The following is a 24167-nucleotide window of genomic DNA, read 5'->3' on the forward strand; positions in this document are numbered from 1 at the left end:
ACACCCGCAGCCTGGCTGGGAGTTTGTTTGTGTGTGTGTTCACACACCGACTCACAGCCTCGTCGCGTCCCGCCGTCTCAGGGAGGAAAAATCGGCGGAGCTGCAGCTGAGAAAAGATTGAGTGTGTGTGTGTGTGTGTGTGTAACGACTCCACGGATTGGTCCATTAGGGTATGGGCACGTCACTGTACCCTGGAAGAACACAATGGAAAAAGCGAAATCTCCAACCAGGCGTTCTGGGGCAGCATAGACACAGGTCTTTTCTGTGTTAGAGTTTTACTCGCTACAGGGTGTACTTTGAGGGTTTTTGACTCTGCAGACCGTTTACATGCATAAAAACCTTCATAACACAAAAGGGGACGGGTAATAACCGGAAAAGCATGACATGGGACCTTTAAAGCTCATATCTGATAAGATTTTGCCAAGAGTTCAGTGTTGACTGTGAGGTTAAGGGGCTAACTGTAAAGTACGTTGTTGTTAAAAGCACGATTTGGTGTAATGCAGTCTGCATACCAACAACCTTTGTTCTTAAAAGTTTATTTTCTTATTTTTTCCCCCATTCACACAGAAAAATTATACACACAGTACTTCCACAATACATAAGTTCTGCACTAACCAACCTTTTCATCTTCCTGCTGGGAAGGAACTCAACCGTAACACAAAGTCTAAGATTTAACAAGCTGAATGTTAATGCAAAATACATGGGTTAGGGGTAGTATGCGTGCATTTTTTCTGATGACTGCACTTAACATGTATGATCACATAGAACAGATACATTTTGGTTTTACAGAAATCAACTATGAAAAATGATGAATCCATCCACCATCTAGTGTTTCAGATGTAGGCGTGTTAGCAGTAAACAGAACAGCTGTTTCTTACTAAATGTATCTGAACAGATTTGGAACAACTGCTGAATAGTGATCTAGGGAGTGTTTTAAGTGCAGGGCAGTTATTGAATCGCTTATTAGGATCATAAATATCCAACCAGTCCGTAACTTAGGACATAAGAACATGATGAAGCACTGTAGGCACAGCAGGCTTTCCATACTTACATTATATACACTTTCTTAAACCTTCTGTTTGACTTTGGATAATAAAGACTTACCAAGGGTCACCCCTGATAATAAAAGACAAAATAAAGCAAAACACATTTTCTTCGCACAGAGTAGACAAAACTTCCTATAAAAAAAAGAAGCTTTTTAAAGACACCAACTGTCGTAGCACAAAGTTAACCCCAAATGATTATGTTAATTATAATATGGAGTGGAGAGGATGCTTAGTACTGTACACCCAGCACCAGAATTGTCCTTATTAAAGTGAGCAGACTGACTTTGACAGAGCAGTACAGTTCACCTTAGCTCCTCAGAGCTGCCAATCTTGACTGCATCTCTTCAATGTCCTCCTCTGACTCTTCGTCTGAAGCCGCAGCAGCTGCAGGGGGCTGTATTTCCGGCAAGGCGTCGGTGACTTTGCTGGGCGCTTTGCCAAGGGCACCTGACAAAGCAAATAGGGCCATGAAACAGAGGATTCAGTATTAATAATCTGTGGTGTAATTCCTAGAAAAACTAGACCTCAACATCTTATAATAGAAACAAAACAGGAATATTATATTAGAATATATTGTGATATATAGATGAGAACAAATGTCTTCACCTGCTGTGATGTCAAAGAGGATCTTGTCAACCTCCTCCTCTGCTGCTTCCTCCATGTCCTCTCCATCTTCCATGCTCTCAAATGTGTCTTCAAGCATTTCCTCAATGATGCCAGCCTGTAGATGAATATGCAATGTTGTATTATAATAAAGTAATGACCAGAATCAGAAATCATGGTAGATGGTGAGTAGAGTTAGTTGCAATGTTTTGATTCTCCTAGTAACTTGATTTTTAGTGAATTGTTTTCGTTTATGTTGGGCACTGGTGCTTACCTTCATCATCTCCTTTGAAAGCTCCCTCATGGCTCCCTGGATCTCGGGGATTTTGACTAGGTTTTGCATTGCTTTCATCACCTCTGTGCTCTTCTGCAGGGCCCCAGCTACACGAAGTAAAGCTATAAACACACAAAATACAATCCCTTTACTTAGAATGCAGAGCAGAACATTATGTTTCATTATAAATGAGCACACTGGTTCGACTGATGACAGTATATCATTTGACACATGTATAATAATAATAATAATAATAATAATAATAATAATAATGCATTTTATTTATATAGCGCTTTTCACAACTCAAAGACGCTTTACAGTATGAGGGAGGGTAGACAAACAAGGACAGGCAAACAAGTAAGTAAAAAATAAAAAGGCAGTCAAGAGGAAGTTGATTGAGAGGGGGGGGGCTTATGGGTAGACAGAGTTGAAAAGATGTGTTTTGAGGCGGGACTGAAAGACTGTGAGGGACTCAGAGTCACGGAGATCTTGGGGGAGGGAATTCCAGAGCCTAGGAGCTGCCACTGAGAAGGCTCTGTCCCCAAAGCTGCAGAGTGTGGATGTGGGAATGGATAGGAGTCCGGCTCGGTGGATCTGAGGGACCGTGGGGGTTGATAAGGAGTGAGAAGGTTTGTGAGATAAGGGGGGGCTAGATGGTGGAGTGCTTTGTAGGTGAGGATGATATAAGTTGTCCTGTCTAAAGCCCCAGTGGATGTTCTCCCCAACTCACCGAGCTGATTCTTCATGCTGAGGAGCACAGAGTTCATGTGAGCTTTGGAAGCGTAAAGTTTGGTGACGGCTCGTTTTGACTGAATCATCTCCTTTGCGAGAATCACGCACACATCCCTCTGGCCCCTTTTGGCGGCATCTTTAATGGATCTTTTAACTTTTTCTTCTTCCCTTTGAATATCTGAAACAAAAGGGCATTATATTATATACAACACAAACACTGATACAACTAATATAATATGGATATACAATCTTAAAAACACAACATCATTTTATTAATACTTGTATACAATATATTTTCTAAGCTAAAAATACAATGAGATAACTCAGTAGTTCAAATCAACGTGTGACATTCTTCAAGATTTAGCTATATTATATATATTTAAAATACTTTGTTGTTTTATGATTGCTTGTCATGGAACTACAATGCAGATATACACTGCACATACATTTTATAATACACATATATATTTGTTTCTATTTGCAGGTGCTCAGTGATAGTGTCACATTCTGACTGTATCTTACCTCGGATTTGTCTGTCAATCACTCTCATTTCCTTCCTGATTTTTTGAGACCACTCAGTGACCTAAAATCAAACATTACAAATGGAATTAATGACTTTGACAGCTACAATTACTTTTAACACCCACTTCAACATAGCACTACGTGTAACATTAGACAAAAGCAATGTATAACGTTTAACAGCTAAATTGTAACAGATCAAGGTGTCAGCCAAGCTAGAGCTAACACAATCTGGATTTGTTTACATCGAGGCGTCTGACAGCTACTACTGTTAGCTCGTATGCTAGCTAGTTGGTTCTCAGTATAGAAAACAACATTAGCGGCATAACAACGGACGTAAAACGTAAATACGGTACACATAACTATACATATTTTACAGGGACTGTTTTAACTTGTTTAACTAGAGTAACGTCAGCTGTCCACTCAACAGAAGCAGCAACAGATTGGACGAAGTTACACTGACAGCTAACGTTAGCAGGTAAGCAAAAGGCGCTAACGTTGTTTTGTTTCTACGGACAAAACTCTCAAAGACAGTCTTTGTGTTCAGCAGTCAGTACTCACCAGGTCTTTTGGTGGTTTTTCTGATGATTTGCCGAACAGCCCCATTGTGACGACTGAGTTAAAGGCAAAGCTAACCCACCTCCCTAAAACTAGCTGGCTAGCTCTGCTTGTAAAACCAGCACTTCCTGTTCTCGCTCAGGTCCTCGGGCTCAGTCCGAACATGAAGAAACATTCAGTCCATCTGGTCCTCATCAAGGAACTGAGGAAACAAAGACAGATGTTCAAGTAAAGATGACATTACCAGATAACAACCAATACAATTTTGTTTTTTATGGTAGTTAAAATTAAAATGACCTACACAACCATAAACCTGTTTCTCATTATGATACAAATCAATTGAACAACACACACCTTTTAGCTCATATGAATCAGTATCTTCTAGAAACTTTAAATACTTTAACATATTCTAATAACTTAACATCTGTGCAGGCGGCGCCAGGATTTTTTTGCTGCAGTAGCTTTGCAGTTGCTATATGACAGCACGGCGTTGCTAGTTAATTTTCAAAATAAATAAACAAACAATACCAGTGGGTCAAGCACAAGCCTGTTCATATTGTAGCGTTCACCGCTATTCAAGATCATAGCATCACTCGAGCCTTCAATGTCAAAAATGTTCTTTATTTTCTGGTATTGACGGCCACAGCCACGCCTCAGAACCAATCAATATATAACACTCATTATTACTTTTCCCCACACTCGAACACAACTCCTACCATGTCTCCTTAAATATCCTTGCGTCAGCGTCTCACGTGTTGGGCGCATAGACTGGTTGGGCGTGCTCTCTTCTGACCATATTTGGAAGTACAACTTTCGCGGCCGCAGCTAGACCCTTCTCGAAAATCCTGGAAATCTTCGCTTCCCCACAATACAGTTCGGCGAAAAGCCAGGCAAAGTGACGTAATCCCCATTCAAAGTCAATGGGCAGAGAAGCGTTGAAAGCGTTGGAAGATTTGTTTAAAGCTGCTGTGTGGACGTACCATAGTACACAATAGCGAAGCGATCGTTCACTGTTTCAACTGGCATGCTGTGGCATTTAACCTTATCACACACACACACACACACACACACACACACAGCAGTGGTGAGGATCTCAGCCTGCCACTGACGTTCAACCAGAAAACATCAGCCGTTAGCTAGCACACAGAGCTCACAGCTCTTCATATCTGTTCAGAAACTGGACAAAAGTTAAACAAGTACAAACCACAGACTGTGTCATGGCGAATACAGTCGCTGGTTTATTTATGTCTGTTGGCCGTTGTTGTGAGTGTGGACGGAGTATGCCTATAACGTTAGCTTAGCCTGGTCGACCCGATCTTCATTCAGAAAACAAGCATTTTAAAAGTGATTTTGCCTGCCGTCTGTCTGCAGACTTGTCAAGCATTAATTCATGGTTTTTACTAACCGGTATCAGTATGTTGTTACTTCGGCATCATTTAGAAACGTGTATTAAAATTTTGAAAAACAGATTTGTTTGCAGAGATATGTTTAATCAAAACCTCTGATTATGTTTTCTAAATGATTGAAGGTTGTTTTAACGTTAACTTAGAGTATCCTCTACCTAAAAATAAATGCTGGTGGCACGTTTATATAATATAATAATGATTCAATAATACAACGCAAAGGCCTATATTAACAGAACATTATAAATCAAGTTGTATATTTCTTCTACATACTTTAAGTAGTTTTTCCAACAATAATTTGGTGCTTTAATTAACCAGTCGCAAGCGCAGTATTATTTATTTTAGTTTAGAAAAAAACATTGTAGTACTTCTTACACCACCGCAAGGGGTACATATGTGAATATATGGGCATCTGGGAATATATTATGTGGAAGCAAAACAAATAAATAAAATAATAAAGATAGTGACATTTAATTTTGATATATTTAAAAAAACAAACAGATACACTATTGTTAAAGGAATACTTAGTAAAGCAATAGGCTATATCAGAGCAAGGAGATTTATTTGGCCTTTTATTTCCATGTTTACATGATCATATTTGTAACAACGTATTAACATAGGGTAGATGGACAGCCACACCCTTATCTTTCCCCTGTCCAAAGCTTTTCAGAAGCTCCTGCTTTCAAACTGGAAGCCACCACGAGCCAACTCCAACTCCAGAGATAAATTAGAAAATCTGTCATGTCATATATTTTACTCTAAGGTGCACAGATACATCCATTTGGACAGAGAAACTCTACCTGACAGCTTACATTTAGGGCAAACGTGTCTGTGAAGCTACTGCTGTCCCTAGTGCATTTGACGTATTTCACGGTCCCCTTTCCAAGGGGTTCTAGATTTTTCTTTTATTGATTTGTTTTCGCACCAATCAGATAAGGGCATTGGGGGTGACTCATCCAATGAGAGTCGTGCGGGGGCGGACTGAAGGGGATCCGTCAGTCAGAGCCGCTGGTAATGCTCGGGCCGCCTCGGAGTGGGAGAATCCGGTCTGGACATCATTGCTCCCTGGGATTACTCTGAATGAGTTTGCTATAAACAGCTCGATTTACATAACAGCTAGTAAATCAGTTAGTATTCCCTCAGCTAGCTTTCTCGTATTTTTCCCAGATTAGAGGACACGCTTAATTACATTAGATCTTTGGAATAGACCACCATTGCATGTGTATTTTTTAATAGCTGTCAAGTGCGGTCGTTGCGGAAGATATTTTAGAGGAGGTGCATTTCAGAGCGCTCACCATGTCAGTGGTAGGGATTGATGTGGGTTACCAAAATTGTCACATCGCCGTGGCCAGGAGCGGTGGCATTGAAACCATTGCCAACGATTACAGTGACAGATGCACCCCGTAAGTATTGACCGTCATCATCACCGTTAAATGTGCTCTGGTTTTGACTTTGTTACGCAACGCTTGCTACTGCAGGCGCACTGGCACAACAGTGATGATAAAGTATGGGTGAATAAATAAATACAGAGGCAGCACGGATGGTGGTGGCGGCGTCATGAGGCCTGAGGCTATTGGTTTATTCCACCGTCACAGCAGTTTTACGTAGGCTAGGTCAAAAATGAAGCGTGTCTTTCTAAATTAACCTTTTTTCGTTCTAACAGACATGTCCTGATAATAATAAACAGTGCTCCGCAAAGTTGACTGAAATGAGAAAAGGTAAAACAGGATGCAATTTAGATTACAGTGGGCTATGCAGCATGTTAGTATACTCTACGCTGTGAAGGGTAATACGTTGTTTTAAATATGACATGGCGAAAGTGCGTTTATTATGGCCTGCCAAAGATACATCCCAAAAGCAGAAACAGTCCATAGTTGACAGGGAATTGTGAGTGTTTTATTCATAGAGTAGATAATAAAATACAAATCTTACAATATCAAGTGATTAGATTATTTGGACACTGCTGGAGCTACTGTATAGCAGGCTAACTGGAGTACATTGTCTGCAGCATCCTGCAAACAGGGATGTGCTACTGGGGAGAATGACTGAGCATTGCACCTTTGTGAATAGGGATTTTTTTTTGTGGCAAAGTGAAATTAGGGAGTGACATGTCACTGCTAGCTCGTGTGAAATGGATCCCTAAATGGCAAGAAGCATTCATCATTGTCACTCAACGGTCTGCAGTTTTTTTTGAAGGTGATCTGTTTTGTCTCACTGCCCTAGTTTGTGGTTCTTCCTCAGACTCTCTTGGGTACATTTCTATAATTTATATTTGCCTCTGAGCCCTGGACATTTGACTCTGTCTGCAACAGTCAATTAGAGTTCGAGCATCGTCTGCCATATCTGGTAACATTATTTTATTTTGTTGACGTAGCCTACATAATTTGTTGATGTGATTTTCTTCCATCAAGGGCTTGTGTTTCTTTGGCCTCCAAAAACCGCATGATTGGAAATGCAGCTAAAAGTCAAGTAAGATCATCCTTTGTTTGTGTAATAAATCCATAATATAAAATGATCACTTGAATTAATGAATTGTAACAGTTGTCTTTTGGATTATGAACAACAATTCACATTTAGAAAATAGTGGCTATATCTACTGAGTGTCTTTTTATTTTAGATCACAACAAACTTCAAAAATACTGTCTATGGCTTCAAAAAGTTCCACGGGAGAGCATTTGATGACCCACTTGTCCAAGCTGAAAAACCCAAACTACCCTACAGCTTACATAAACTGACCAATGGAAACACTGGAATCAAGGTAAAGCACTGTACAAACCACTAGGAGGTTTTACTTTGTGTCATTGTACACCTTTTTGTATAAACAATAGTTGTTATAAGTGAGCGAGATGCACACATGTTTTTGGTCTTCTGTAATTAACCTCTAAACAACTTATTGGCTTACTATATAAAACGCTAATAATTACTCTCAATAAGCCTCGGAGGTCTTAATCTTATCATGTTTACAGGTGCGTTATTTGGATGAGGATAAAGTGTTCACCGTGGAGCAGATCACTGGGATGCTGCTTACCAAGCTGAAGGAGACATCAGAGAGCGCCCTGAAGAAGCCGGTGGTGGACTGTGTCGTCTCTGTGAGTAATGAACAAAATTAGAATAGCATTAACATAATTAAAGTGGTTCAATGATACATAACAAATTGTGTCTTGTTTTCAGGTCCCAAGTTTCTTCACAGATGCTGAGAGGCGATCCGTGTTTGATGCAACTCAAATCGCAGGGCTGAACTGTTTACGGCTAATTAATGATACTACTGCAGGTCAGTGCTCTTGGCAAAATAAGTAAGAGTGACATTTCTAGGGGGGTGCATCAATCTTACGTGGAAGGGCAATTCATTTTGTGAATTGCGCTAACCTTTCTAATGTTATACGAAGATGCACACTGAACTTGCACATTTTTGATAGAAAAACTGTCTTGATAACTCCACCAACATTATGGACATTTGCTTTAATACTTTGTTAATTTGCATTCACAGTGGCTTTGGCATATGGGATCTACAAACAGGATCTTCCTAGTCCAGAAGAGAGGCCAAGAAATGTGGTATTTGTTGACATGGGCCATTCTTCATTCCAGGTCTCCATCACTGCCTTCAACAAAGGCAAGCTTAAGGTTAGAGCTTCACCTTTTCCCCGCTTCGTATAACACCTAAACCTGAAGTTTCCAATCTCAACTCAATGTCAATTTTGCTATGTCAGGTCCTCGCCACTGCACATGACCTATACCTTGGAGGACGCAATTTTGATGAGGCATTGGTTGATTACTTCTGCGAGGACTTTAAGAGCAAGTACAAGCTAAATGTGAGGGAGAACCCAAGGGCTCTGCTGCGACTGCACCAGGAGTGTGAGAAACTGAAGAAGCTAATGAGTGCTAACTCCTCCGATCTGCCTCTGAACATCGAGTGCTTCATGAACGACATCGATGTTTCCGGCAAGATGAACAGGTACACATTCAGTTTTCCTCTTAATTCATGCATCTTTATAGTGGAAAGCAATATAAATGTTTTTTATTCTTAATTTTTACCCATAGGGGCCAGTTTGAAGACATGTCTGGTCAATATCTGATGAAAGTAGAGATGCCACTGAAATCAGTCCTTGAACAATCAAGTATGTGCCTCAAATTTGGTAGAATTTGTGAAGGTACATTTCATTAAAGCAGTTTATAGTAAGAATAAACTGAGTCATGTGTCTGTTTGCTGGGCAGAGCTGAGCCGGGATGATATCTATGCAGTAGAGATAGTTGGAGGAGCCACTAGAATCCCATCCGTCAAAGAAAGAATCGCCAAGTTTTTTGGAACAGACGTCGGCACCACGCTCAACGCCGACGAAGCCGTCGCTAGAGGCTGTGCACTTCAGGTGTGACTCTTCTCTTGACACTAATGATTCCTTGTTGTGAAGCACTTTACAAACACTCTATAGCTCGTAACATGTAATTTGTGCTCTTTGTTTGCGTGCAGTGTGCAATTTTGTCTCCAGCATTTAAAGTGCGTGAATTCTCCATCACTGACGTGGTTCCCTTTCCTATTACTCTTCGCTGGAAGTCCCCAACAGAGGATGGATTGGGGTAAGGACAGTTTACCTTAGCTAACTTTAAGAACAAGTAACTGCTGACTTTGTTTATGCATTCTGACTAAGCTTTTTCTCTTACTGCATTTTCTTTGTCACAGAGAGTGTGAGGTGTTCAGTAAGAACCACGCTGCCCCATTTTCCAAAGTGATCACCTTTCACAAGAAGGAACCCTTTGACCTTGAAGCCTTCTACAGCAACCCCCAAGAGCTCCCCTACCCAGACCACAGGATAGGTAACTCTGATCATTACCCATAAGTGCCCTTGGTATTTTCTTTGGTTGGCCCATTTGAATACCTAAAGAAAGAGGACACAGTCTCCTACAGTTGGGTCCTTATAAGCCAGGTGTTGGGGGGATATCGATTTGTAACTTCCACCTTAAAGGAATATGTTCAGGGTGTGTCATTGAAGCTTTTTAACTAAACACTAATTTTGTTTCCATCTGCCACCAGGATGTTTTTCTGTACAGAATGTGGTTCCCCAGCCGGACGGAGACAGCTCTAAAGTGAAGGTGAAAGTGCGCGTCAACGTCCACGGCATCTTCAGCGTGTCCAGCGCCTCTCTGATCGAGAAGCAGAAAGGAGAGGGAGAGGACATGCAAATGGACTCCGAGCCAATGGTGCAGAATGAAGGCAAAGCAGAGGACCAGGTTAGAGCATTTTGCCAACGTTCCTTTTGTGCTATCTTTTGTTTTAAATGGATTTTGCAGCAAAGATAATTCCTTTACATTTGTCTGATATACACTAAAGGTTCATTTTACTTTCGATTTTTGCTAAATATCCTTTTTTAAGTTATTTATATCCAACCAGACTTGGCTAAAACAGCTGATTGTGTGTTGTGACTCAGTCCAAAATGCAGGTGGATCAGGAGGGTCAGAGCCCAGGGGACCAGCAGAACGAGGACAACAGCTCCAGTAGTAAGGTCAGCTGGACTTGAATAAAGGATAACAGATTTTAGGATTTTAACCTTGGTACTGAGTAACATACTCCAAAGAAGACTGAATTGTGTTTCCTGGTTTCCAAATTCAGGAGGGGGTGCCTGGAGAAAAGCAAGACCCAGCAGCAGGGGCAAGCAAGCCCAAAGTCAAAGTGAAGATTATAGATCTGCCCATCGTGGCCAACAACATTCAACAGCTCGACAACGATGTCCTTAACAACTTTGTGGAGTACGAGGTCAGTGCTCCTTCTGGCCTTTAGAAAAGCTGAGTCATGGTCTGACTGAAATGTTGATTACCTGAGCAGTGAGCACTAATGGATCGAATTGAATTAAAAACCTGATATGTAATTTATACGTGTTATGTTCAATATTACAATCTGGCACAAAATACTGATTGGCCAAACAAGGGACCACAGTATTTATTTAATGCTTGATAATTTACATAATCTGTGCCAGTATTATTTTAGGGGAATTATTCGTCACAAGAATTATCACTCGGACTATATTTTGGTTTTAGGTACAGTAACGCGTTTTATATGTTTAACTTGGGGTTTTAAAGCCACAAAGTTATACTAGATTTTAAGATATTTAAATGATTATGACTAAAATGCAAGCTGCAAGTTTATTAAACTCAACTTTTACACTCTAAATTGTGTTTTTTTCAGTCAGATAAAACTATATTGTTTGTTTTTGCTGTTATTGTTTTGCCTCCTGTGACTTTTTTTCTGTTTTCTTCCTCACAGCATCAGATGATTATCCAGGACAAACTCGTGAAGGAGCAGAATGATGCTAAAAATGCTGTAGAGGAGTATGTATACGATCTGCGGGACAAACTTTGTGGCATATATGAAAAGTATATCACTGAGGAGGTAAGTGCAGCTTTCTAGCATACATTTGATCTACCAAACTAACTAACTACTACTGTGTTCAATCAATATCTGTTTTGATTTGGGACATTGACAACAGGACAGTAACCGGCTGACTCTGCTGCTGGAGGACACAGAAAACTGGCTGTATGAGGATGGAGAAGACCAACCCAAACAAGTCTATGAGGAGAAGCTGGATGCACTCAAGGTAGGTTTTTCAATTCTGTATTCAATTTTAGATGGGATTTACTAAACCACAAGAAAAGCTTTATCAAGCTACTTAGGCTTAGAGACATTTTAAAGGTTTTTAAGATTTCTGGACACATGGACACCAATTCTGTTATTTTCCAGAGGTTGGGTCAACCTATTCAGGATCGACACAGAGAGCAGGAGGACAGGCCGAGGGCTTTTGAAGAGCTGGGAAAAAAAATGCAACTCTACATGAAGATTGTGGATTCTTATAAACAGAAGGTACATCACTTCGATGGGATGTATTGCATGTACATACAGTATACAAATAGGTTTACAAAAAGGAAAGATTTTGAAAGAAGATTTTTTGTAGTAATTTTTTTGTCACAATTTCTCCCCTAGGATGAGCGATACCTGCATTTGAGTGCAGAGGAAATGAGCACTGTGGAGAAGTGTGTGAATGAAAGCATGGGTTGGATGAACAGCATGATGAACGCACAGAGCAAACTCGGTATCACTCAAGATCCCGTTGTCAAAGTAGCAGAAATCATTTTCAAAATACAGGTATGTGAACGACTACCGAAGATTTATTTCTTACTGTAATGATCAGTGAGTTTCCTTTGCCAACATGTTGTATGCTTCTCACTCACAAGGAACTGGAGGATGTATGTAATCCAGTGATCAACAGACCAAAGCCCTCGGTGGAGGAGGCCCCTGAAGTGAATGACCAAAACAGTGGAGCTCATAATGACCCGATAGCTAAGCAAGGAGCAGAAGGGAAGGGAAGCCAGCAGACAAAGCCTGGTGCAAAAGAGATGGAGGTGGACTGAGAGAAAGCAAACTGCAACCACCCCTGCTCCCCCACAGCTGACCATTTAGAGAGTAGAAACATCTGAACCTGGGACCATCTCTCAATCATCACCAGACACTTTTATTTGTGGCCCCCCCATTGGACTTTACCTTTTGAGGTTTCTGTTTTCATCCTTACAGTATATGTGACGATGGTGTGCTGTATTCTCACAAAGATTTGACATATTTATAAATGAAGGAATGATGCAATAGAATAAACTCAGATTCTAACGTAACCTGTTTCCTCTGTACAACATGTGTTTCATAGGCATACATTATCTGCAGCAAATCCTATCACTCAACAGAGAAGAATATGCTGTCGCAGAACTATTCATTTGTTTCACTAATACAAGTTATATATATTTGTATTAAATGAGTTTGAAAGGATGTCCATGTCTAGAAACTGTATATACTTTTTAGTAAACAAAGCAGCCAGCATATATAATATATGTACATAAAGAAAATATTCCAAGTACAATGGCAATGCTTGATACAACAAATCTCTTTAGATTATTGTAACTCTTTATTATCAGGGAGTACCAAGAAGTCAGTCAAGTCGCTTCAGCTGATTCAAAATGCTGCAGCTCGTGTACTAACCAGAGTTAGGAAAAGGGACCACATTACTCCTGTTCTGGCTGCCTTACACTGGCTCCCTATAGAACACAGGATAGAATTTAAAATTCTTCTTCTCGCCTACAAAGCCCTTAATGGGCAGGCGACATCTTACCTTAAAGAACTCATTATACCCTACTGGCCTACTAGGGCATTGCGTTCCAAGAATGCAGGGTTGTTGGTTGTTCCTCTAATCTCTAAAAGTACAATGGGAGCCAGAGCCTTTTCTTATCAAGCTCCACATTTGTGGAATCAGCTTCCAGTTTGTGTTCGGGCGGCAGACACCCTATCCGTTTTTAAGAGTGCGCTTAAGACCTTCCTTTTTGATAAAGCTTATAGTTAGGGCTGATTAGATTCAGCCCCTAGTTTTGCTGATATAGGCTTAGTTTGTCGGGGGACATCTTACATCTTCCTTCTCTCTGTCTATACCTGTGTACTCTCATGTTCCGATTAACCCAGCTTCCCCAAATTTCTTTCTTTTTGGTGTCTACATACGCCGGGATCCGGAGTCATGGATGATCCTGCGGTCCTGTGTCCTGGATCGCGAGTCGTGGCTGTGGTCCTGGATCATCGGTCCTGGATGGATATCCTCGTGGATTCATCTTCCTATTATACACACATGCATTTCCAAACATTTGGACTACCTATGTTGCAAATGTATTATCTTTTCAATTTACACACGGCATCTATTGCACGTCTGTCCGTCCTGGGAGAGGGATCCCTCCTCTGTTGCTCTCCCTGAGGTTTCTCCCATTTTTCCCTTTAAACTGGGTTTTCTTCGGAAGTTTTTCCTTGTACGATGTGAGGGTCTAAGGACAGAGGGTGTCGTATTGTCATACTGATATTCTGTACACACTGTGAAGACCACTGAGACAAATGTAACATTTGTGATATTGGGCTATATAAATAAACATTGATTGATTGATTGATTTAGTAATTTATTGGTTGAGTATCTCCTTTATCGTTTTCTTGCATTTTTCACATTTAAGTCACGGGCTATAAGGATGTCAAAAATAAATGCATTTGTCTGCAAGACCACATTTCAATAGTCTGAAATTAGATTCTCTCTACAAAACAAAAGGTGGGACATGAAGATATTTAGCTAAATCTGTAGTATACTGTATTGTGCTAAAAAAAATAGAAAGTGTGGTGGAGATAATATACTGTTACTACTGTTACTACTATTTTATCCGAAAAATACCAAATAAGAGGAAACCTAGTTGCTGACAAAACTTTTCGCAAGTGAAATGTAGCCTTTTAGGTATAATGTGTATGAAGCCTTCTATTGTTTGAAATTAAATTAATCAATTACACATTAAGAAAAACTAATCATGAGAAAATTAACAGATCGGATCTTTAATGCAACAAGGAAAATAGGAAAGAATCCAATATGTTATCTTTTATTTTAATTTTTCAGCAGTAACAATATATATATAAATAACTTTATCTAAGGCCACCAGATATTTGCCAATCAAGACAAACAGTGCAGACTCAGTTATGTGGTTGTAGAATTGAAATCTAGACAAATAATTAAATAGTAGTATTATATGTTGAATATTTTTAGGTTTTGGACAAAAATCTCATTATTTGTTGATTCATTAATATACACATTTTATTATAGACAAACTACGAATACAATTATTAGTTGCAGCAGTATTAAAATAACATTTAATATCCTGCGTGTATGCACTGACTCCTCTGATTGCTTATATTATTTACTTATATCCTTGTATACACTTTGGTTCTCCCTACAATTAATGCACAACGGATTTGTTAAGAATTGAAAAAAACAAACCTGAAATATATTCATGAATTTAACAAATATAAGACACGGAATAAGCTTACAAACTCGGAGTAGTGGGATCCTTCGAGGGGGCGGGGCCAACGATTGTTTTGCCATGTGACGTAGCCTGTGACGTAGCCCCCAGTGTAACGGCGGATATTTTCAAAATGGCAAATTTTTGGAGGGGAGAAGGCAATCAAGATTTATATGTCTTCTGAACACTCCTTTACCGACTATCGATGTACTGTACCGATCAAGGAATATTATTACAAACTTGCATGCATCTGCAAGGTGAAAACCAGGCACGATGAGTGTTTCGATCGGCGATAAGATTGAGGTGAGCCCTTTTTTTAGGCTAATGCCCCCAAGCTAACTGCACACTGTCTGTTTGGCAGCGTGAGTTCACATTACAGTTAGTTGTAGCTTTAAATGGCTTGTTTGCCGTGCTGTTAACGCTTATTGTCTTTATATACTAACGTCAATAGTGTCAAAGCATCTAATTTGAATCACTTAAATGCATATATCGTTTAACTTTCAGCTAATATAGTGCTAAACTACATGTTACAAGTTTGGTAGCCATTTAACTCTACGTGAGTGTTTGCTTTTGTTTGTGTGTCAAGTTGTTTTTTACTTAAACTTGCTTAACTCTTATTATTATTTGTGGTATTATTATTATTATTACTATAACTATATCAGTTTGGGTATTGCTATCAGCATTAGGTTGCAGCCTGGTGATGTGTAACCTTACCTCTCTCCCGGGACACACTGTTATTCCCCTGCTTCAGTTCGGTAGTCCAACATGTTGCTTGGAGACAGCTCGTTAGCGGGAAGACAGCCGGGATAATGGAGGGTTCTGGTTGGCCGTATGACAGCGTCAGGTGTTGGTGGCTTGTTTGACAGTTAACGTTTGTTGTGGGATGGATTTCCCTATGCCAGGTCATTAGGTGTAGGATTGTGTGTTTAGCTGTTCATTCAGCATGTCGCAGGCCAGAGGGACGATATTTGATCAGGTTATCCACTATTTCTTACTAAACCATTCTGCTGACACCGAACCCAGCAGAGATGAGGAGAATTGTTTACCTTTTAACCAGGAGCTCGGGATTGAGGTATTATGTTATTGAAGATCCTGTCTGTAATTTGAATCAAAAATAGAATTACCTTTTAAATCTGAGATCATTGTTAAATATTTAGCAAATACAATTCATTTATCTAAATGATTTATTGTTCAACTCAATGTTTATTTTGTTCTCTTTCCTGTTGTAGGACTTTAAGGTCCTCACCCTCCTTGGGAAAGGCTCCTTTGCATGTGTTTACCGGGCCAAATCTATGAGGACCGGTCTGGAGGTTGCTATCAAAACGGTAAGAACCCCATCATTTATCTCTAAGTCATTAAAATGAGGTAATTACAGCATGCTTAACCTGTAATATAAACTCTTAACCAAAACACATGCTGTTACCAGTGACGGTTGAAGTGTAAAATGGAACTGTTTGGATAATTAGACCCTACTCGCCTCCCAAGGGCTTCTGGTGGTCTCTCGACTCCCCTCAAATGAGGTCTGCAAGTTCACTGTCTTTGTGGGCGACAGATTGACTATTAGCCAACAGACCAACCACCATGCAGCAGCGCAGTATCACAGTGTTTATCCTGTGAGTGGCAGGTGTATAATTATCTCTTTTGTTCCCATCTGCAGATTGACAAAAAAGCAATGCACAAAGCTGGTATGGTCCAGCGTGTGACAAACGAGGTGGAGATTCAATGCCGATTGAAACATCCTTCTATTCTCGAGGTAACGTTGGCTGGACTCGACTGATTTGGTATTACACTACATACAGCCTGCCTGTGTCCTCCTTTAGACTTTCTGTGCAACGTTTCGGGTTTATGTTTTTCTGTACAAAATTTACGATTTACAACGTGGCCGATTTGCAGCTACAAACACACATTCATTGTAGAATTTAATGTAATTATTTTTGGGAAATCATATATTTAGTTTTTCTCACTAACATCATAATAAATACTGTATTTTATATCATGTCTTTATTTAAGCTGTACAACTACTTTGAGGACAGCAACTATGTGTACCTGGTGTTGGAGATGTGCCACAACGGAGAGATGAGTCGGTACCTAAAAGAGCAGGAAACGGCATTCGCTGAGGATGAAGGTCAGGCACAATTATTTTACTTTGGAAAATTAAACTAATATTATGTTAAAGTAAATGGTTTCTTTGATGTTCAGTTTTGCAAGCTACCTTTTTCTAAAAAAAGGGTGTTGTTTTGATCCGCAGCACGACATTTCATGCATCAAATATTGAAAGGAATGCTGTACTTGCATACCCACGGCATATTGCATCGAGACCTGACCTTGTCTAACCTTTTGTTGACGAGCAGCATGAACATTAAGATTGCAGACTTTGGGCTGGCCACTCAGCTCAAACTCCCAACTGAAAAGCACTTCACCATGTGTGGGACGCCCAACTACATCTCCCCAGAGGTGGCCACTCACAGCGCTCACGGTCTTGAATCGGACGTCTGGTCGCTGGGATGCATGTTCTATGCATTCCTGATGGGTCGCCCTCCGTTTGACACGGACTCAGTGAAGAACACTTTGTCTAAAGTGGTTCTCGGGGAGTATGATATGCCTAGCCATGTTTCTCTGGAGGCTCAGGACCTGATCCACCAGCTGCTGCAGAGGGACCCCGCCCATCGGCCCAGCCTGTCTGCAGTGCTGGACCACCCGTTCATGACCCAAAGCCTGCTGGTCCGGACCAAGGATCAGGGGTTGGTGGATGATTGTTCCATGGACAGCGGCATTGCCACCATCTCCACAGTCTGCACCTCCTCCATTTCAGCCAGCACTAGCAGCCGCCTCCAGAGAAGAACCAGGAACATGATTGGCTCTGCCCTGCCGAACAGAATGGTGCCCATTTCAACCTTTTCACGCAAACCCACTAGCGCCTGTTTTGAGGATGGAGACCAGTGGCAGCAGCAGCAGCATCAAGCGGATATATTTCACAGGGAGGGAAGAAGCAGGGGGGTTCATGGTGGAGACAGCAGGGAGCCTCACTCCCGCTACCTGAGGAGGGCGCACTCCTCAGACCGCTCGGGATCGGGCCAGGGGCCGGGTCACGCCGAGCTGGGGAGAAGCCACTCAGAGGAGAGTCTGACTGGTTTAGGACGACCGGGCTTCCCCTCCTCTCAGCAGCCTTTCTCAGAGCATGGGCGGCTCCCCTCTCCCCCCGTCAAACAGTCGACAAAGTAAGACATGTCTTTATTTATGATGTTATTTTTATTTTAACAAATGTTATGAGACTAACAGGTTGCACTTTCTGTTTCAGTTCTGGGTATTTGTTACCCACACAGACTGCACATCCAACAAACCTGCAATTTCAAGACCTGGATGGAGTTACAAATTGGCTTAATAATGACGGTAAGATTTTGATTTAGATTATACAGATACGTTTCAGCATTGGTAAAGCAAAAACAAAAAAGCTACTTGCTACTCAAACAAATAAAACTATCCTGTTTACAAAACATTTTTTTCTCTTTGCTCAGGTTCTGGTCAGAGGCCGGCAGACGGCAGCACTCACAGCAGCAGCGGCAGCTTTCATAGCGGTCGAGGACCTCTGGGGAATCACAACTCCTGGACCGACAAGCCCATGGGCCGAGGTGTGAACCACAACCAGCAACACATGCAACACAACCTTCACTCCAACTCTGACTCGTACAGGGAAAATGTACCAGAGTTCCAGCCTCCTCACAGCAGGGAAGTAAAGCTGCCTTCAGCCAAACCCGGTGTGGATAAAGAGAAGAAAACGCTGAGAGACATAATCCTGCCCCTGTGCGCGTCCAGACTGAAGTCTATCAGACAGAAGACCAAAAATGCTGTTGTAAGATATTACACACATATATATTTTAATTATGTAATGTTCACTATGAGCAGTTGAGATAATTATCGTATTTCCTGTTTCCTACAGGTGAGCATTCTGGACACAGGTGAAGTGTGTATGGAGTTGTTAAAAAGCCACAGCGGTCAAGAAAGGGTCAAAGAAGTCCTCCGGATTTCTTGTGACGGTTCCATGGTGAGCTCACTGAATCAAGTACCTCTGACATGTTCCATATGTGACATGTAGGGGGTAGTGTAACAACATAATATAACATAATGTTATTTAAATCTTAATATTATCATCTCTTGAAGGTGACAATATACCAGCCTAATGGTGGAAAGGGGTTTCCTGTCCTGGACTGTCCTCCTGCTCCACCTGAAGATATTCTGATCTGCAGCTACGAGGACCTTCCAGGTATTATGACTGACATAATGCAACAAGTAACATCGGCTCGAATAAGATAAAAAATGTACTATAAGTGAATTATTTTTTTTTACAGAAAAATACTGGAAGAAGTACCAATACGCCTCTAAGTTTGTGCAGCTTGTGAAATCCAAGACTCCAAAAGTGACCCTTTACACCAAGTACGCAAAAGTCATGCTGATGGAGAACGCTCCGAATGCAGACCTGGAAGTTTGCTTTTATGATGGTGAGTTAAAGGTAGTTAACTAGTATTGGAGAAAGCTGCGCTGACGATTTATTGTGTTAGAGTTAACATGTCATGCTTGACTTGCGTTGTGTAGGAGCAAAGACCCACAAGACGTCGGAGCTGGTGCGAGTGGTGGAGAAGAGCGGGAAGTCGTACACGGTGAAGGGCGAGGTGGGGCTGAGCGGCCTGAGCCCGGAGAGCAGGGGGTATGTGGAGCTGTCTGACGAGGGCCACAGCATGTGTTTGTCCCTGGAGGCCGCCATCTCAGCGGAGGAGCAGCGCAGCACCAAGAAAATCCCTTTCTTCCCCATCACTATTGGCAGGTAAGAGGAACAACACGTTGATGTCATTTCCTGGTTTGAGTGTTGCCTTGTGTTGTGGTTAATGTTAGTTTTGCACCTGCTCCCAGGAGACCTGCCATCCCAGGCTCTTCGTCTCTGCCCTCCCACCCGGTGCCTCCTGATACTGCTTCACCTCCTCAACCTCCGCAAATCACTCCTTCAGTAGGTGTCTTACAGCCCTACACTACAGGGTGTATAAACAGAAGAATAAGAGGCTTTAACAACTTGACTCTTGATGGGATTTGTCTTTCAATTTCGTATCATTTTTTAGATGATCTCGTATGACGGGTCTGATTTCACCACAGCCAGCCTGAATAGGAAAACCTCCCCGCTGCGACAGGACACAGGGAAAGTGGTGAAGTCGATATTTGTGCCCAATGTTGGATGGGCATCCCAGGTAACTGATAAATAGATTCAGCTATATTCTATATTCAGAAAATGAATCGTCTGTGTAATTAAATCTGTGTCTGTCTCTGCAGCTGACGAGTGGAGAGGTGTGGGTGCAGTTCAACGACGGCTCCCAGCTGGTGGTTCAGGCGGGAGTTTCCTGCATCACCTACACATCTCCAGACAGGAGGGTCACCAGGTACTGCAAAATAAACGTGTTGTGACTTTATAGGTTTGTGTGCAGGAACAGCTCTCTTTAACGTTTGTCGTCTCCTCAGGTACAAGGAGAGCGAGAAGTTGCCAGAGCACGTCAAGGAGAAGCTGCACTGTCTCTCCACCATCCTGGGCCTGCTGACCCTCCACCAACCCCACAGCGCATCACCTATAACCTCATTAACTACTTGTAGTTATAAATAACAAAACCTCCCAGCAGCTGGCAGGGAACAAAACGTAGCATTAGAAACCTTTTGTACTGTCTTGTGTTCTTGTAAATATTTGTATTGTTTTTTTTTTTTACATGTACAGAAGACTAAGATTATGAAAAGATATATTTTTATTTTAATAAGCAACCCTTTTGTCTCTTTTGTCCCTGTTGAAAAAAAGTCCTTATTTTTGACTGTCTCCAATTCAATGAAATGTGCAAACCATAAACGCTCAGTCAATAAATATCTGGAGGCTTGGTGGAGAAATGCTGCACTTTGTTTTGCAGTGGTTTTATTCACTAAGAGAAATAAATTAAAGTATTTCAAGATGACCATTAGAGGTCACCTGAACGGATTGAGCAGAATTAAGAGACAGTTTCTCTAGTAGTCTCATGTAACAGATATAAGGTGTCTGCTACATGAGACTACTATACATGAAAGCAATTAGTGACAAGTACTTGGTGCGGTAAACAAAACTGAATTAAAAAGTCAGATAAGGGTTCACATGTTTATTTCGCCCTGTTGGTTTGGCCATTTAATTACAAAAGGATTGCGGATTCCTCTCAATTACAGAACTGATACAAAACATACTGTACGGATGTTAGCCTAGGCATATATACACGTACTGTACAAGACACCCAAGAAGTAAACATTCAGGTGGAAACTGGAGCAGGATGACAACGTCTGGGTTGCAGAAATGACAAAAGGCAGGATTAACCATTTATTTCCCATTAAGAAGCACGATAAGGAACACAACATAGGACACACAATATAGTGGTGTACACAGATTTCAGCCTGTCCAGCTTTATCAGGGGCGCACCCAACAAATGTTTCCCCGTTTTCTAGAGGAGGAACCATGGGGTTAGAGTTTCTCTGAAACTGCTGCTTTACACGCCGAGTTATTTTCTTCATGACACACAAATTGTGGGAGATAGACCCAGAATGCTAACCACTTTGTGGAAATATTCTCACAATGTGATCTAAAGAAGACCACATCTCAGAGCATCAATGATTTTCTTTTTGTCCCAGAGAGATGCTGTTGAGATGGCTGCACTGACACTTATTCAAGGACAGTTCCCTCAGATACAGAAGGAGGAGCTCTCTGGGACAAGAGAAGAAGAGGCAGGCTCAGAGGAATGTGAAAATCTACAGGTTGGCACTCCTTCCCACTAGATGCTAGAGGGAGACAACAGCATCAACCACACGTGTCCCTTTGACACCACCTGTACAACCAGACCCAGCGCTTTACTAAACCTCTAGTAAATATCCACCGTTTGTTCCAAAACATCCCTCGTGCTTTCATTTAATTTATATAAAACATTTTTTTCCCATAAAATCTCAATAAAATAAAGTTGCTCTTAGTAGATATCAGGACAAAGATATTAACAAAATCGGAGTAAAAAAATCTCAGTGAACACTGGGAACAAGAGCTGGACTGTCTCCCCCACTGCTTCCCCTCCAAAGGATTTTAACATGTGACAATAACAGAAGCTGGAACAGAAGCAGGTCCGAGGATCTGAGCTTCAAGCTTTACCCAGTTTCCTTTACTGCGTTTTGTAAGAAAATGCTGTTAGAGTGAAACTAAATCAAGCACAGACGTTACACCGCCGAACAACTTCCTCAATCATCTGGAACCATTGTCATTCAATGATATCAAAATATTTGATACCCAATTCGAAACTTTAACATTTTACCTTAATTCTGGTGGAATAATATATGTTCTGATTCTTAATTATGTAATTAAAGCAGCATTCTTTTGATAGGGAAGCCTCAGTAGAGGAGTTTGCTCACATTACAGATACAAGCACTGACGACATGTGGAGAAGCCTGTTTGAGGAGACTATAGAAGAGTCTTGAAGAGATGAGTTCAATCTCACACTGGAATTCTGAAAAAACAAATCATGGAATTGTCAGAAAATATCCACAAACATGAAAAGGAATGTGATCCTCGTCTTCCTGCAGCGACTCAAACTGGGACTCTAACAAGGACGTGTTGTCTGTTGACGACCTAACATCCGGCATCTGACATACAGTAAAACACTCAAAAGACCTAAAATCATTGATGCAACAATCATAAAAAAAGAAAATCTTGGTCATATGGTCATGGAGATTTGATTCTGCAGTCGTCCCTCCAACACATGACGGAAATTTGATGGCACTCGGAAAAGTAAACGGCTTACCCGTTTGTTCAAAACCCACAAAACCCCAAACTATGTTGTCGTTCATGTTCATGTCCTCTGCGGTGAGTTGGCCACAGTCACATAGCAGCCCTGGACCTGTGGAGGCGTGTTCAAATGCCCAGTCACCTTTTCTTCCCGTCACTTTGTGCAGAGGAGTCAGTGGTATTGACCAGAAAACAGACACACACATCACAGGCGTGGTCGCAATGCAAACATAACTGTGTGTGTGTGAGATACAAGGGAGCATACATTGCACGTCTAGTGGCACATATTTCTCCAGTGCTGACTCCATTAGCCATTCCCATTAGCTACCTCATCTGGACCCTTTCATTACAGAGAACTCACACAGGAGAGAAAAATAAAATCAGCTATTCCCAAAAAGTTCCCAAAGTTCACATTACAGTACTGTTAAGTCTCATTAGATGAAACGAAAAATACAAAAAGGCAGAGAGAAAAAAGCTTACACCCAATCACCATCATTTTCAATAACTATATAGGAAAAGGTTTGTTTTTGATTAGATATATTATCATCGTTAACATCATAATTATTATGATTATTATTCATTATTATTGTCACCATTGTCATCCGTTTTTTTGTTTTGTTCAGGGATCAAACGGAGTGGGGGCGGGGGATCAGTCACTGGGAGGAGGCCTTGGTAGCTATCGTGGAGACACAGTGCTGCTGGAAGTTAGGGGACATGGCCGAGTTGCAGCCCAGTCTCTGGCGGGGGCCCTTCAGCCCGCCGTCGCCCTCTACGATCCAGGGGCTGCCGCTGGCCTCTTTTCCCAGCATGCTGCAGCAGGCGGGGGCCGGCGTGGCGGCGCTGGGTACTGTGGTGCTCACCGGCAGGCTCTTGGGCTGCTCGCTGGCCGGGGCGAAGTCCGGGCTGTGGCTCTGAAGCACGCTGGTGATGTGGTTCAGGAGGTCAGTGAAGAACTCAGGGACACCCTCATAACCTGAGAACACCAGGGGACATCCGTCAGACAATTCAGCTTCTCACCATATTGCAAATGTTAGGGCTATTTTCCCTTTCATGCTATGGAGCTGTGTTTGTACATAGTATATATTTTAGTATATTTACTAGTACTATAATCATTTTGTTCGACTTGATTATCTTAAAGGTCCCCTATTAATACTGTTTTTCATCAATATATTATAGGTCTCAGATATATACAAAACATGTCTGACGTGTTTGGCTCGAAACACCAAACAGATCATGCATTGTAGCATCCCATAATCCCCTCTGTTTCAGCCCCGTTTCAAAAGTGCTGATTCTGTGTCTGTTACTTTAGATGAAAATAAGGAGCCACTCTCCACTGAGAGATATTTGGTTAAAAAGAACACAATGGTGCTCTAGGAGGA

The 24167-nt window shown here is 41.4% G+C and overlaps 4 protein-coding genes across 5 annotated transcripts in view; 2 read left to right on the forward strand and 2 right to left on the reverse strand.

Moving 5' to 3' along the window:
• Positions 1 to 520: 520 nt before the first annotated feature.
• Positions 521 to 3912, reverse strand: chmp3 (charged multivesicular body protein 3). Its single transcript, XM_034111478.2, has 6 exons — positions 3736 to 3912; positions 3178 to 3238; positions 2654 to 2833; positions 1924 to 2045; positions 1653 to 1767; positions 521 to 1493 (listed from the first exon to the last, which is right to left on the reverse strand). The coding sequence occupies exons 1-6, from the start codon at positions 3778 to 3780 to the stop codon at positions 1354 to 1356; spliced, it is 663 nt and encodes a 220-aa protein (XP_033967369.1). The 5' UTR covers positions 3781 to 3912; the 3' UTR covers positions 521 to 1353.
• Positions 3913 to 6378: 2466 nt separating this feature from the next.
• On the forward strand, positions 6379 to 13820 carry hspa4l (heat shock protein 4 like). Its single transcript, XM_034111475.2, has 19 exons — positions 6379 to 6538; positions 7547 to 7604; positions 7753 to 7893; positions 8102 to 8224; positions 8307 to 8406; positions 8623 to 8756; positions 8843 to 9087; positions 9174 to 9250; positions 9348 to 9499; positions 9601 to 9707; positions 9811 to 9944; positions 10162 to 10358; positions 10556 to 10630; positions 10738 to 10881; positions 11389 to 11514; positions 11612 to 11719; positions 11863 to 11982; positions 12103 to 12264; positions 12354 to 13820. Exons 1-19 carry the CDS (start codon positions 6432 to 6434, stop codon positions 12528 to 12530), a joined length of 2487 nt encoding a protein of 828 aa, XP_033967366.1. The 5' UTR covers positions 6379 to 6431; the 3' UTR covers positions 12531 to 13820.
• Positions 13821 to 15101: 1281 nt separating this feature from the next.
• Positions 15102 to 21028, forward strand: plk4 (polo-like kinase 4 (Drosophila)). The gene is made up of 15 exons (XM_034111474.1): positions 15102 to 15281; positions 16208 to 16303; positions 16636 to 16731; positions 16989 to 17103; positions 17227 to 18196; positions 18277 to 18368; positions 18494 to 18828; positions 18916 to 19020; positions 19137 to 19239; positions 19325 to 19474; positions 19569 to 19797; positions 19884 to 19977; positions 20087 to 20212; positions 20295 to 20401; positions 20481 to 21028. The coding sequence occupies exons 1-15, from the start codon at positions 15252 to 15254 to the stop codon at positions 20617 to 20619; spliced, it is 2787 nt and encodes a 928-aa protein (XP_033967365.1). The 5' UTR covers positions 15102 to 15251; the 3' UTR covers positions 20620 to 21028.
• A 304-nt stretch (positions 21029 to 21332) lies between these two features.
• The window catches only part of itpk1b (inositol-tetrakisphosphate 1-kinase b), a 32077-nt gene continuing 29242 nt past the window's right edge, over positions 21333 to 24167 (reverse strand). For both annotated transcript variants that reach the window (XM_034111477.2, XM_034111476.2), the window contains exon 11: positions 21333 to 23761. In XM_034111477.2, the coding sequence (XP_033967368.1) occupies positions 23442 to 23761 (320 nt within the window). In that variant the 3' untranslated portion in view covers positions 21333 to 23441. The remainder of the gene's footprint in view (positions 23762 to 24167) is intronic.

This window comes from Pseudochaenichthys georgianus, chromosome 22 (genome assembly GCF_902827115.2).
Source record: "Pseudochaenichthys georgianus chromosome 22, fPseGeo1.2, whole genome shotgun sequence".
NCBI lineage: Eukaryota > Metazoa > Chordata > Actinopteri > Perciformes > Channichthyidae > Pseudochaenichthys > Pseudochaenichthys georgianus.